This window comes from Gekko japonicus, unplaced genomic scaffold (genome assembly GCF_001447785.1).
Source record: "Gekko japonicus isolate JY-2015 unplaced genomic scaffold, Gekko_japonicus_V1.1 scaffold660, whole genome shotgun sequence".
NCBI lineage: Eukaryota > Metazoa > Chordata > Lepidosauria > Squamata > Gekkonidae > Gekko > Gekko japonicus.
Window position 1 is genome coordinate 609,857 of NW_015159728.1, and position 15,091 is coordinate 624,947.

Genomic DNA, 15,091 nt, shown 5'->3' on the forward strand with positions numbered 1-15,091 from the left:
CTCCTCCTCCTCCTCCTCCTCTTCTTAGCTCTATTTCTCCATTTGGCAGCAAATGGGGCACAGGGGAGAGAGGGGCTTAAGACTTTTCCTCCATGGTATTTTTGCCACAAGAAACAAAGCCAAGGTGGCTGTTTGCTGCTTTGGCTGGCTTCACATGCCCCAGGACTGGCACAGGGTATCAGAGAAAGGGGCCTTCTTGGCACCATTTCTGGTGGCAAAAATGCCATAGGAGAAAAGGCTGAAGCCCCTCTTCTGCAAACCATTTGCTGCCAAATGGAGAAACCGACAGCTTTTTAGAGGTGAGTCCCCTCCTTAAATGTGTAGGGGTCGGGAACCCGTATCCTGACTCATGGATTCTCTATCCTGTATTTTGGCCCTAAGAAATTCCACTGCTGAAACCACTATGATCCCAGTAAAGTCTGCAAACCCTAGTGGCCTTTCCTGATGATTCTACATTTATAAAAGCATGGTGGGTTGTATGACCATTGAAGGAGCCAGAAAGGAATAGTTCAGAGACAGATGGGTGGTCATGAGACTGGAAAGGAGAGAGAGGACACGGCTAACTTCTTCAGTTCTATCACTGCTGTGATTATAGAAAATGCCCAAACACAAGTATGTCAGGAGATGCCTCCAGCCCCAGGACCAGATCCTTCACTGCCACTGTGGGTAGGGTTTCCACCCTCCAGATGGCACCTGAAATATCCCATAATTACAGTTAACCTCCAGTTGATCAAGATCAGTTCCCCTGAATAAAATGGCTGCTTTTGGAGGGTGGACTCTATGGCATTATACCCTGCTGAGGTCCCTCCCCTCCCCTCCCCAAACCCCACTCTCCCCAGGCTCCACCCCCAAAATCTCCAGGTATTTTCCAATCCAAATCCAGCAACCCTAGCCATGGGAGACGCAGCTACCAGTGGCCACACCCTCAATGACAGAGACCCCGGCAGCCTGCCAAGCAACCGCACAGGGCCCTTACCTGCACCACAACTCCAGATGCAGGTGGAAGAACCAGCTGGGGCCTGACACTGGTGTGGCCCAGAGAAAATAGCAGGATCAGCAGCAGGAGCCAGGATGGGGGCAGAGCAGCCTGCACAAAGGCAAGCCAGGGTGGGGCCAGAGAAACCTTTATGAGAGCAAGCAAGTCCAACAGCCAAGGAAAAGCCGGGACAGGGACTGAGGGCTGGCAGCATAGCCCACCCAAGCCCTGGCATAATCAATAGGGCAAAAGGGAGGGCAGCTGGGGGAGAGGAGCCATCCAGCAGCCCAGTAGGAAGGACAGGGAAGGAGCAAATCATCACCCTGTCTCAGAGAGAGGCTAGGGCTACCTGGACCTTTAAAAGCATGTTCCTGGGAAAGACCAAGGAGGAGAGCAGGGCAGAGCTCTAATGTGGCACGTGGTGTGATCCTGGGGGAAAAGAAGAAGGAATAAGGAGGTGTGACCCCCCCCCTTCCCCTTCCAATTCTGAGGCTGGGGAGACATAAGAACATAAGAGACGCCAATGTTGGATCAGGCCAAAGGCCCATCCAGTCCAACAGTTTGTCACACAGTGGCCAAAAATACCAGGTGCCATCAGGAGGTCCACCAGTGGGGCCAGGACATTAGAAGACCTGCCAGAGACACCCAGAAAGACAGCTGAGGGCAAACAAGTGGAGCTGGAGAGGGAGGAAGTAGTCCACCACAAACTGCTGTTTGAAGGCAGGGTATGCAGTGCTCTTTCAGGCAATTCCTGTTACCTCCTTGCTGTGAGAGTCATACTGTACGGACCTCACTGCTACTCATGGACCCTAGAGGGAGTGGTTCAAGAGACTAATATCATGCCCATAGGCATCTGTACAGTACTTGAGGTCCTAGAAGGAGATACAAACAACATGGTTTGAGAATAGCTGTCTTAACACCTACCATGTCCGATCGCCTTGATTTCAACTGTTTTGGGGATTTTCTCTTCACGGCTCCAACCTGAAGACTTGCGGCTCACTTGAGATTTGAACAGGGTGTTCACAAGTGTTGATTTTCCCAGTCCACTTTGGCCTGGAAGGAGAATTGTATAGAATTCGCCACAGCTTTTCTGTGGTGAGTCAGGAGAATCATTTATATCCTGATGGCTGGAAAGACAGAAGGCACTGAGCTTATCAGGATTATTGTTTACAGTTAGGAGTGCAAGCAAGGTCCAGAGAGATGCAGGGACATTTTTTTTTCCTGGGATACCCTTGTCAAGTATTCCTGATAATCCAAAATAATCAAGTCCTGAGGGGGGACTTGAGGGACCTTGTTCTTCTGCTTAAAGGCTAAGCCTTGAGCCAAGTTTTCACTGAAATGGTAAACCAATAACTCAGTTGCTTCAGACTGCAGGTGGGAAGGTGGGAACTTATGTGACTGAATATTCCCTGTACACAAAAACAGTATTATAGCAGGGCATTGGTGAAGATAAAACCTTTCTTCCTGTCATCTAGTTTTCTGTGTGGAAGGGGCATTCAGTCACATGCCTTTATCTGTAGTCTGACGTGATACAGCCCAGACAATTTCACCACCTCTGTGAGAACTAGGACTTTGAGTCACACACAAACACAAAAACCTGGAACAGAAATCTTGATATTAGTCCAGTTTCAACTCTATACCCTGTCCTAGTATCCTGGTCTTATCCCCACCACCACCTCCACACACACACACGACTCTGAAAATGGCACCAGTGTCAAACTCTGGTTTCATAGCTAAGCCTTGCCGCACAAGTCCCCTGGCCTTGACTCCTTCCTACCTACAACCATGATGTTGAAGTCAAATCCAGTTTTCATAGTCTTCTTGCGCATCTGCTCTATGATGGTATCAATCCCAATGTAGCCCAGCAGGTTAGAGTTAATACCAACAGGTTTCATTGGCACCACTGGTTTTGGCCGAGGCTCTGGCACCAGCTCAGACATGGCTGTTTCAGGCTTAATATCTGCTGGACCTGCAAGAGTAGGAGGGAAATAAACAGTTCACACAAACAGTTGAACCATAGCTCTGTGAGCCAAAATTCTAAATCACTCCACTGCTGCTTCAGTTACATTGAAAAAAGTGGGAAGTCGTAGCAAATTAAGACAACTTCTCTTTCTTAAATGCCCTTTCTCCCAAGGCCAGATTAAAACATGCTGAGGGCCTCAGCCAGAGGTCTCCAACCTTTTTGACCCTGTGGGCACCTGTGGAATTCTGACACAGGGTGATGGACACAATCACAAAATGGCTGCCACAGGAGGCAGAGCCAATCACAACATTTCAGAGAGTGAGATTCTGCATAACTCCAGCAGTAAATCTTCAACATTTCAGGCAGACACCCAATTGAACAGGGTGCCTTTTTAAAATGATCATATTATTTTGAAATATTTTCTTGCACACACAGAGCTTACCTTCAGTAATGCCGTGAAGATCCTTGTGCTGTGGTGGCAGCTGCTGCCAAAGCAACATTTTTAAATCTGATCTCCAATCACATCTCCAGTGGCCAATCAGAAGCCCTCCTGGGCAAAAGCCCCATCTGGCCCCTCCTACTTTCTAAAAACACTTGGTAGGCATGAGGAAAAGTGTTAGTGGGACTAAGGACAGCACATTGGGGACCCTTGCTTTAAACTCTGTCAAGTTTTAGTGGCCCCAGAGCATTATAAAAAAGTATATTGAATAGGGTTGCCAACCTCCAGGTGGTGGCCAGAGATCTCCTGGGGTTACAACTGATCTCCAGGCAACAGAGATCAGTTCGCTTGCAGAAAATGGCAGCTTTGGAAGGTGGACTCTATGGCATTAAACCCAGTTGGTCCCTCCTCTCCCCAAACCCTGCCATCCTCAGGCTCCACCCCCCAAATCTCCAAGTATTTCCCAACATGGAGCTGGCAACCCTAATATTGAACAACTTGAAAAGACTATGGTTGGAGACAGAATCTGCAGCACAGAATAGTTGCTTCATAATACAGTCAGTCCAGAATGGACAAGTATGTAAAAGCATGCTGTTATCAGAACAGCAGAAATGGAACATTGCAAATCTTGATAATAACACAACCACAGGATCTTATGTCTGAGGTAGATGTGTGGCCTGAAAATGACCTCTCCAAGATTATAATAACAGAAGTATAAAGGTATGATGGAATGCCATCACAGAATGGTGACATGGGTCCTTGAACTACCATATCGACAAACAACTGAAGACATTGTAGGTCAAAGCAGTGCTCTGTAGGTCAAAACAAACTGCACATTGTAGGTCAAAACAAACTGGAAGCCAGTTGAGAGCTTTTATCACTGACAAAATATCCAGAGATAAAGAATTAATTTCTGTAATTATTCATGATGATTTCAGGTGGCAATTTATAATGTGTTTGGCTATCAGACTAGGGTTGCCAACTTCTGGTTGGAATAGGGTTGCCAGGTCATCCTCGCCACTGGAGGGGGGGTAGGGTTGCCAGATTCAAGGTGGGAAACTCCTGAAGAATTGGCAATGGAACCTGGGGAGGACAGGGACCTGGGGGGGGGGGTACAATGCAATAGAATCCAACCTCCAAACCAGCCGTTCTCTGTAGTCTGGAGATGAACTGTAATTCCAGCGGATCCCCAGGTCCCACCTGGAGGCTGGCATCCCTAGGTTGGAAAATACCTGGAGTTTGTGGGATAGCACCTGGAGAGGGCAGGGTTTGGGGAGAGGAGGGACCTTGGCAGGGTATGATGCCATAAGACTCCACGCTCCAAAGTAGCCATTTTCTCTGGGGGAACTGATCTCAGTAGTCTCTGTAGTCCATATGCCAGACATCATTTGATTTTAATTTATCATTGACGGTGGCAGGCAGATAAGACAAATATAAATTCCTTCCCGATTGAAATGTTATTCTCATGAAATGCTTACAGGGGGTCTGAGAGACAGCCTTTCTCTTGTGACAAACCCCATCTTTTTTATTAGAGAGAAGAATCAGCAAGCAAAGCTGAGCTGAGAGTGTGTCTTAAACATTTCATAAGCAGTTTGTGATTTTGATTTTGACAGGATGTCCCTTCTGTTGTCTTTCCGCAAAGCTGCTGCTACTAGCCAAGATACCCCAGCTATCTGACAAACCATCTAGCAGCCAACTCTCTAATACCTCTTACTCATGCTTCCTTGTTTTCTTTTTAAAACTGTATTCTCCTCAGTAGCTCAACTGAGTTCTGCTTAGGATAGCCCCCTGGCACATGGTCATTTGCCATTAAAAAAATTCATTATATGGTGCTTGTGAACCTCTCCTTAAAATCCACTGTGGGTGAGTTTCATCCTTCAACATGCCAGTGGCCAGTGCTTACACAGCTCTTTCTTCTCAACCTGTAGCTTATTTTGGATGACCACATAACCCTTTAGGCCAGAGCAAGCCTTATTTTGCATAGCCATCTACAATTTCAGCCATGATTTTTAACTTTGTCTCAAGGAAGACCTGGCCAAACATCTTCCCCTGACATAGATTCCTTCACTTCTTATTTACACTTACTCCTTATTATCTAGGCTCTGGTAAGATGTTTTCTAACTGTTATATATAATACATGGGCCAGCAAGTCATGGTCTCAGAGCCCTATCAAATGGGCATCTTGGTTCTTTGGCTGTCCAATAAAAGATGATTCTCACAACTATTTTAAAAAAAGATTTGGCCTACCTGTTTCCTTCATTTCTGTGCAATGAATCTATGCATGCTTGGTTAGCACACCACAGATTCATAGCCTGCCCAGGTGTTGACCAAGTAAGCAGCCAGTCATGAACCCAAGAGTTAATCTGAATGGCCTCAGAAACAGCCCCAAGATTGCAAGTAGAAGCCTTTCAGTGGCAGCTGTATTAGTGCTGCCAGATGTTCAAGATCCTATATACTTCGTATGAGTGTTAAGGGCTGTGGCTTGGTGGTAGAGCATCCGCTTGATATGCAGAAAGTCCCAAATTCAATCCCCGGCACCTCCAATTCAAGGATCAGGTAGTAGGTGATGTGAAAGACCACCACCTGAGACCCTGGAGAGCCACTGCCAGTCTGAGTAGACAATATTGACTTTGATTGACTGACGGTCTGATTCAGTACAAGGCAGCTTCATGTGCTTCATGTGTGACCTCTGTGTGAAGCGCACAGCTTTAGTACAAATATACAAGAATTCATCTTGCTTACATTCAGCACTGATGGGCAGAACAGCAGCTTGGGAAGAAGAACAGCAGCTGTTCCAAGCATGGCCATGAATGTCATGAGTGTGTGGCTGGTAAAGAGTAATTAGTAACTGGTAGGGTTCCTATTTTTCTGCCCATAAGGGGTAAACCCTGCCTTCAGCCCTAATTCCATGCCCTTGAAAAATTGAGGCAAAATTGGGGGGAAAGGGCAGGAAAATGGCCTCTATAGTGACACTTTAGGACTTTTCCCATGTATCTATGGTGTTTACCATAGTGATTAGGGGAAAGTCCTAGAGCATCACCCATCAGTATTTTCACATTCTCCCCAGACTCCAATTTCCCCTGGCCCCAGCCTCAAAAACTCATGGCATTTGCCAAGGCAGTGTTGGCAAACCTAGTAATTGAAGAGGGTGCAGGTTTTCTCTGCTCTGCTGCTTTTGCTTCAACTAGGGTAGTTGGCAGTAATTCCAGTTGGAGTTCAGGGCTGCAGAAATGTGTGTGGCAAGATTGCCACCACAACTGTTTTTGCACAGATGTGATGTAGAAAGGGGAGGAGTGGGGATCGGGGTGGTGGCAGCAGCGTAGGAACAGGAACTGAAGAGGCTATGCCTGCCTGCTTGTTGCTACTACCACTGTGGGGCAATGCCCCCTCTAAGCTGTGGCATCTTGTGAGCCACAATTCTGCTCTGTGAGCTACTGGCATTAAAGTTGTGAGCAGGTGATTTGGCTACTGCATAAATTAGTTTGCTCTGGAGCCATCCCTGCTGAGCTGAGACAGAAATGTGTGAGCCAGAGGCTAAAACACTGTGAGCTAGCTCACACTAACTCAGCTTAGAGGGAACACTGCTGTGGGGTCACATTTTCAACCCCCCTTCTGGAAGCAGCCTTTAGCAAAGCGAAGTATGAGCTGCAGGAGGAGGCTATGGTGACTTTCCTCCAAGAAAAACTCACGCAGGGCCTGACAAGGATGCCAACTCAACCATCTGTCAACAAATGACTGAACTGAAAGTTTTATGAAGTGTATTTGTGCCTTGACATAATTCCAAATGTAAATCAGGGGAGTGCTGGCCCTACTGTTAGACAGAATGAAGCCTCCTGCCTCAAGGGGTATCATTGAGGTAAAACTCAATTTGGTTACATTTCCAAGAACTGAACAAAAGGAGTCTTCAGATATTGCGAGTGTTAGAGAGCTTAGAAAAAACTAGGGAATGAGTCATCACCACTTACTGCTGTTGTGAATGGTCTCTGTCCTGTTCTTGATTACATTTGAATTTTACTTTAAGGCTCACCCCATATTTCTTGTGCTTTGACCCTGCTATTTAATTTTTTTCCCTGTCATATGCGTGTATGTATGTATATGTGTCTGCCAAGTAAGGACCCACCTCACACAACTGACAAAGTGAGCTCTGGTCTACAGCAACATATGCTAGAATAAAAATATGTAAGCCTTTAAGATGCCACAAGATTCCTGTCCATTTTTTCTGCAATAGCTACCCCTTAGGACTCCTCAGGCATTTAATATACTATTATATTTTTGTGTGCCATCTCCTGAACACATGAAGCTGTCTTCTACTGAGTCACACCATGAGTCAATCAAGGTCAGTATTGTTTAGCCTGACTGGCAGTGGCTCTCCAGAGTCTCAGGTAGATGTTTCAGAAGGTAGCTGTGTTGGTCTGCAGTAGAACAGCTAGATTCAAGTCCAGAAGCACCTTAGAGACCAAAAAGATTTTGGGGGCATGAGCTTTTTGAGAGTCAAAGCTCCATCCGATACCTTCATTGTATCTGGCAGAGGGGGCTTTGACTCGTGAAACCTTATGCCCCCAGGATCTTGTTGGTCTCAAAGGTGCTTCTGGACTTGAATCTAGCTGTTCAGGTAGGTGCCTTTCATATCACTACTACCTGTTCCTTTTAAACTGGAGACCCTGGGGACAGAACCTGGAGCCTCCTGCATGCAAAGATTCCCTAGGACTGAGCCACAGACCCCTCCCAGTCTGGGAGAAGGTCACAGGTTGGATTTTCTGCCCTCAGCACCCAAATAATCTTTTTTTTTCTGAAACAGTCACCTTCTTTTATGAACCAATCTGTAGCCTGTGGATGAAAATTGCCCTCTAAATGCTAATTTAGTTGTTATGATGGCGTTTAGTAGATTATGAGATTTATTTTCCCTCAGCTTTGCCACAATGTGTTTTCAGCACACCCAGTCATATTATATAGATTTGCTGCAGCTTCTTAAACCTTCAACCAGAGACCACCCCAGAACCAGATTAAATTCAGTATTCCATTTTATTTGTTTGTTTGGCATAAAGGGCTCTTTTTCTCCTTGACTTCCAGTTCTTTGTCTGAATAGCATCATGGGGATGAATGAGTGAGGCTGAAACAACCCAGAGGCCTCCCTTTGTTCACAAAATAATAATCATAATGTAATAGGTAAGCAGACAGTTCTCATTCAGTACATCTGTAGTTTTACTGGATGTTTTTCTGCCATTCAGAGTCAAATAAGATCCCACTTTAAACTTGTATTAGTGCTCACATTAAGCCAGTGTCTAAGAATAAAATACATTGAACATAAAACCATGGAAGCCATGCTGCTGTTTTTAAAATAGTTCCCAGGTATCTTTTAATTTTTTTTTAAAGTACACTAGGAAAATAAAGAGTAATAAAGTACAGGTGCTGCTTCTAAAGCTGGGAGCCAGGGATTACCTTTGCTCCAGTACATGCTTATACTGCATTACATAGAAGTATGTATTTCAGAAACAGCATCTACATCTTGTTGTTTATTCAAGTTTTACTTTAATTTGAGCCAAAACTCCCCAGGCCCCAGCCTTCAAATCAGACTTGAATGGTAAGCCTCCATTTTGCAATTTGTGGAGACATAATAAAGAAGTACTTCTGAGCATGTGCAGTGTCTTGCCTTCAGGGGAAAAAATCACAGCCAGCATCCACATTTAATATTAGAATATGACTTCCAAACAGGTTTGAATCCTAACTACAAGGAAGGAAGGAAGGATGGACAGCCTATAGGGCTACCGTCCGCAGGCCACCCCTAACCCAATTTAGAACAGCATATATAGCAGACAGATCTATTTCAACATCTTCCCCAACAGTGGTGGAATTGTTTCTCCTCTAGGGTGCATTCACATTCAAAGCTAAATTGGAGTGCCTCATCTGAGAGGTGGAATGCATTTGTTTTAACTTCCTATAACTGATGAAGAAACCGATGTGGTACAAAACCTTGCCATTTTTCTTTCAAATAACTAGAACAATCCAGCAAAAAACATTGGCATCTAACGTATACCAATCCTATGCCCCCCAGTTCCCCCCAATAACACATCCATTCATTCCATTCTCCCACTCTACCAGCCCCCTTTCAGTTCCTAGCCCTTCTGTGCCTGCTACCCATCCCCCACCCAATCACACCCCTTCTTCTCTTTTACCCATTAACCTACATGAAACCAAACATCGTATTTTCCCTGTACGCCATCACAATAAAGCCTCCAACAGTCTGAGGCCCACCGACATTGGCATCGTTCTCCTGCCTGCTTAGGATTCCCCACCGCTGCCCCCCACTATCGCCTCTCTCCAGTGCTCACGGATTGCAATGTGACACATTCATGTCATCAAGAGAGAGCAGCCTCTGGCCAGCGGCTGCTGCTGAGCCAGTTGCAAAGCAGTTCACACCCCTGGGCCAAGCAGCTGGGATTCATTCTCTCCTTTCACAAAAGCCTTAGTGTTCAGCAGCAGCCCCACAACTGCCTGGCTGCCTCCTTGACAGCAGACGGGAGAGAGGGGCGGGAAACGCCTCTTCCCTCCACAGCGGGCTTTCTCTGTAAGGCTCAAGCAGCCACCGGTCTCCCTTCCAGATGTTCATTTCAATGAATGGGGTGCCGATCCCGGAGTGCGTGCCTCATCTCAGCGTCCTTTTTGCGTCTCTGAGCCCAGTGCAGCCCACAAGAGTGTGCAACCATCCCCATGGACCACTTACCTTTGAACATGAATCTTTCTTTGTCTCTGGATGTGATTCTTCAGGGTGGGGTTCCTCCTTACTCTGCTCTGCCCAAAAGGCTGCCTAATGAGATTCCGATTCTCTCTGTGTGTGTCTCTGCCTCCCTCCCTCTCTCTCTGTCTTCTTTTTCTTCTTCAATGGATATTTCAGATAAGCAGGGATGTTGCTGCTGCTGCTGCCATGGTCATGTGACCTGAATATTAACCATCCCTGCAAAATCTCCCCCACTCGGCGCTCTCTCTCTCTCTCTTCCTAGGATTCAGGGCTATACCATTCGAGCATCTGGGAGACCTTGGCAGGATTGGTGGGTGTGAAAATGTATGCTGCCTGCTGGAGGGAGGTGTTGTGATAAATAGGATAGATAAGATGGAGCAAGGAAATGTCCCCTCCCCACCATACAGACACAGTCTTTCTGCCTTGTATCTCTGCCCTCCTTTCCTCTCTGTTCCCAGGCAGCTTTCATATGCTACTGTGTGCTGAGCATCTCTAGAGACAGCCACTCATTAATGCAAAAGTGATTTTAACCCCTTCATCAGCCGCATTTACTAATAAAGAAGGAAAGCATGTGTCTGCAGGTATCTGTTCTAGAATTTAGCCTTGGTGCCTCCTTTCAATCTTATTTGCACTGGTGAACCTGAGGAGCTGATCTATTGAAGCCCCTATGGTCTTTATGTATGTGACTGTGGGTTCAACAGATTTCCATTCCATTTAAAATCTTCATTCTGAGTTTTTAGAAACAACAGGAAACAGTAAAGCACTGTATGGGAAAGATACAGAGTGTCTGCCAGCAATGGTGGGCATGGCGGCCCAGGCAAAGAAAAATCTGCCTTTGTGTCAGTGTGCATAGTGTGTACATGGTGTTTCCCCATGTCCCTGTAGGCATCTACATCTGTGTATGTCTTTCCACATTTGTCAAGGCAAGTGCACATGCCTTGGATAAGTAGAGAACTAGAGGTGCGTCTCCTTTGGGAGTGCTTGCCTTGATGAATGTGCAGAGACAGACTGTGGGCAAGATGTAAGTTGAAAACTAAAGCATGCAAACCATGTATAGACTGCATATGTGACAGTCACATACAGGACAATTGCATTACCTTGACCACATGCAATGAAACTCGCACTTGCGCAGTCTCCACATGTGATGAGTTACACACGAGCTGCACAATATTTGCTTAACAGAACTGCTTTCTAAATGCAAAATAGATACTGTTTGAAGAACTAGAGCTACAGTGAAGATCGACAGAGCAGTCTCACTGTAACTTTGAACAGACTGTGTTCAATTAATTGTGGCAGTAAAGTAAAGGTAAAGGTTCGCTCGAAAGCCAGTTGAATTCGACTCTAGGGTTGCGGCGCTCATCTCCTTTTCAAAGCCGAAGAGCCAGCGCTGTCCAAAGACATTTCCGTGGTCATGTGGCCAGCATGACTAAACACCAAGGCGCATGGAATGCTGTTACCTTCCCACCAAAGTGGTACCTATTTATCTACTTGCAATTTCTTGCTTTCGAACTGCTAGGTTGGCAGGAGCTGGAACTAGAGACGGAAGCTCACTCCATCATGCGGCACACTCGGGTCTCGAACTGCTGAACTACTGACCTTCCACAGCCTGCAGTTCAGCGTCTTAACCACTTGAGCCACCGCAGCTCCTTAACTGTGGCAGTAGAGCACCACAAACTTTGTGCATAGAGTCTCTATGTATATTACAAACGGTATGCACATAGACTCTTCATAAGGAGAGAGCTTCTGCATCTACAGTGTGTACATGTGGAGGCAATGCGAACGGGGGACACCCAATACAAAGAGGTCAAGGCGGGGCTGGCAGGCATGGTCCCACTCCCCCACAAACAGACATACACCTTGATATAGTACACAGGAGCCATCAGCATAGCACTGAAAAAAGAGGCTGCATAGGACTGTTGTACAACAACCCATCATTTGGACTATGCCATATGAAAGATGAACCCATTATCCCCTGGTTTGTCTTTTGGATAGTAGAGAGTACTGGGCTAGAAGTCGCCTTTAAGCTATTAAGCTATTATTCATATTGTTGTTTTAGCTATTGCATTTTATGTAAGCCGCCCTGAGCCTGCTCCAGCAGGGAGGGTGGGGTGCAAATCAAATCAAATCAATCAATAATAAATACGTAAATCACTAGTTCACCAGACTTTCTCTACAAGGTCCTGTTTACATGATGGATTGCAGATAAATAAACGAGTATGAACAGACTTTAACTGCCTTTAAATTTTGGCAGAGTGAAAGAACATGCAATCAGAGTGTTACCTTATGAACCATGAAATCTCAGGCTATCTCCTGCATGTTGCTCCATATTATTCAAAAAAGAAGACACACACCCCCTGCACAAAACCTATGGCAAGTGCTCATTTTGGGACTTACTTCCAAAGCTAGATGTATTTTTCACAGGAGACATCATGGAATCTGATGTGAAAGGATGGCCCAGGTCAAGACACTCCTGTGGAAAGGGAAGGGACAGCTTTCTAGCTCCAGCTAAGTCCTCAGGTACGTGTATGTCTTTCGGAATGCCACATCTGTCATTGGAAGCAGGGTCCTCCTTAACAGCAGTCTTCAGGGATGAATTCATGGGATCTTTTTCTATTATTCGGGAATGTGGATGAGGAGGTGGTGATGGAGAACTAGCAAGGGACAAATTTTTCTTAGTATCTGGCATTTCTGTATCTGAGATATGATTTTCACCTTCATGGCAGGGAATGGCTTGTGTACCTACACAGCTCTCAGCTACATTTTGAGGCAAGGTTTGTAATCCAGATGCTGATGGAGGGCTTGGTAAAAGCCTGTGTCCTCCCCTTCCCTGTGCTTCTTTTTTTAGGGGCACTTTCTGGAATTCTCTCCTTGTCATAGAGTATGAGAGAAGCTGCCGACCAGATGCAGGGGTATTATTGTCCTGGCGGAGAGTAAACGAGAGAGAGCTTAGTTTCCGTGGTGCCAAGCCATTGACTGTTGTCCACTGAAGAGACTGAGATGTAGAAGGAAGAGGATGTGATGTGGGAAGTTCCTGTCTACATGTCTCTTTAGGAGGCCCAAGCCTGGAATTAGGTCTGGTAATCCCTCTGGTCCTTGCCAAAGGTATCTGTTTGGTTGAGTCCTGCATGAAAGAGTCAAGACAGGCTTCTTTTTTCAAGATGGGGCTGAGAGCTGCCAGTCCACCAGCTCCAGGAGAACGAGTTGAAAGTCCTGGGATTCGGCTAAAGTTGGAAGAGGCCCCCAAAGTTGGAATGCCTCTTCTGCTCCTGTTTGAAGAAGGAGCAAAATCCTTATCCATCATGGACTCTGGTGTCTCTGTTTCTCCTAAAGTAACAAAACCAGTGGAAGGGTTAATGCAAACTAGTCACCATCACTCAGTGCCAATAATGCTGGTCCCAGATACTCTATCTAGACAGTGCTAATCTCCATTTCTTATGAGGAACAGCACACAAAAAGACACTGTATTTCCTCCATATATTGTGAAGGCCTTGAATGGCACTTCAAAAGGATGTAGAGTACACCAAATACCACCTCTAGAATAACCAGTACGATTCATTCTGTCTTAATGGAAAGAAACACACATGTGTTCCAGAGGACGTATACTTAAAAGAATGAACTGCAAGCTAGAAACTCCCCCACACTGGTCTTAACCATTTACAGAACTGTACACTGCGAAGGAAAAAAGTGACAAATTGTTGGATATAAGATAACTACCTGTTAATGGGGGGCAGGGTGTGCATGTACTGCCAGAGACTGACAATAGGTTATTTTAAAAAGCTGAAAATGGTTTGAAAGATGAATAATTTATTTGTGATGTGTACACTAATCCTACTTTTACTTCTAGTTAAAAGGTTAGGAGGTTGTTTGCAGAGCTTCAAAAATCTGCAAAGGCTATTTTGCCAAAGAAAGCTGTGGCACACCCTGAGAAGGACACCATAAGAAGGGGAAAGTGCTCTACACAGAGAGTGATTAAAATGTGGAATTCGCTGGCAGAGGATGTAGTGATGGCCACAGGAACAGGCAGCTGTAAAGGGGGTTCAATAGCCTGCTTGCGGGGAGGGCGGGGTATAAATTTGATAAATAAATAAATAGAGAATAGGTCTATCAGTGGCTACTAGCCATGGTGACCAGTGTTCCCTCTAAGCTGAGTTAGTGTGAGCTAGCTCACAGTTTTTTAGCCTCCAGCTCACACATTTTTGTCTCAGCTCAGGAAGGATGGCTCCAGAGCCAATTAATTTATGCAGTAGCGAAATGACTCGCTCACAACTTTAATGCCAGTAGCTCACAAAGTAGAATTTTTGCTCACAAGACTCCAAAGCTTAGAGGGAACATTGAGGTGACTGAGGGGAACCTCCACATTCAGAGGCACTGAACCTCTGAATCCCAGAGCCGGGAGGCAACATAGCCTCTATGCCCTGTTGCTGGCCCTCCCGAGGAACCAGTTGGCCCCTGTGTGAGACAGGATGCTAGACTAGATGGACTGTTGGTCTGATCCAGCAGGGCTCTTCTTATGTTTTTATATTCTTAAGAAGTGTCTCTCTCAAACCATTTTTACCTCTCTTTAAAAAACTATTGTCTGTCTCTGGGTGACAGTGCTTCAAGGAAGAATCGGCTAATTGAGGCTTTGCTTTTTCTAATTGTTTGGCTTTTCCTTTTTTTATGGCATGTTTTTAAATTGCAAGAGAGAGTTAAGAGCTTACCTGCAAGAATTCAGGTGTGAAGTAGCCAAATGTTCCCCGTTAACAAGCCTCTGAAGCCCCAAAGCTTGTGGCTGGTAAACATTCCTGAACTTTCCAAGGGCAGCCCCCCCCCCCAAGCTGCAGTGTATCAAGTTAAAAGCTTCATCACCACTTAGGAAGAACATCAGCCACAAGTTGACATCCAGACCTCTTGGAGCTCATGGTGAATGAGTCAGATCTCTTAATCCTCTACCCGTTGTCTTTAGGTCCATGATGTTTTCCCATCCTGCTCAAGAGA

At 45.7% G+C, this 15,091-nt stretch overlaps 1 protein-coding gene across 1 annotated transcript in view; it reads right to left on the reverse strand.

Annotated features, from left to right (window-relative positions):
* The window catches only part of SEPT3 (septin 3), a 28,220-nt gene extending 15,664 nt beyond the window's left edge, over positions 1 to 12,556 (reverse strand). Inside the window, exons 1-3 of the mRNA XM_015426617.1 lie at positions 12,509 to 12,556; positions 2,754 to 2,945; positions 1,901 to 2,029 (exon numbers count right to left, since the gene is read on the reverse strand). Coding sequence (XP_015282103.1) covers positions 1,901 to 2,029; positions 2,754 to 2,945; positions 12,509 to 12,545 — 358 coding nt within the window. The 5' untranslated portion in view covers positions 12,546 to 12,556. The remainder of the gene's footprint in view (positions 1 to 1,900; positions 2,030 to 2,753; positions 2,946 to 12,508) is intronic.
* Between the last annotated feature and the right edge of the window lie 2,535 nt (positions 12,557 to 15,091).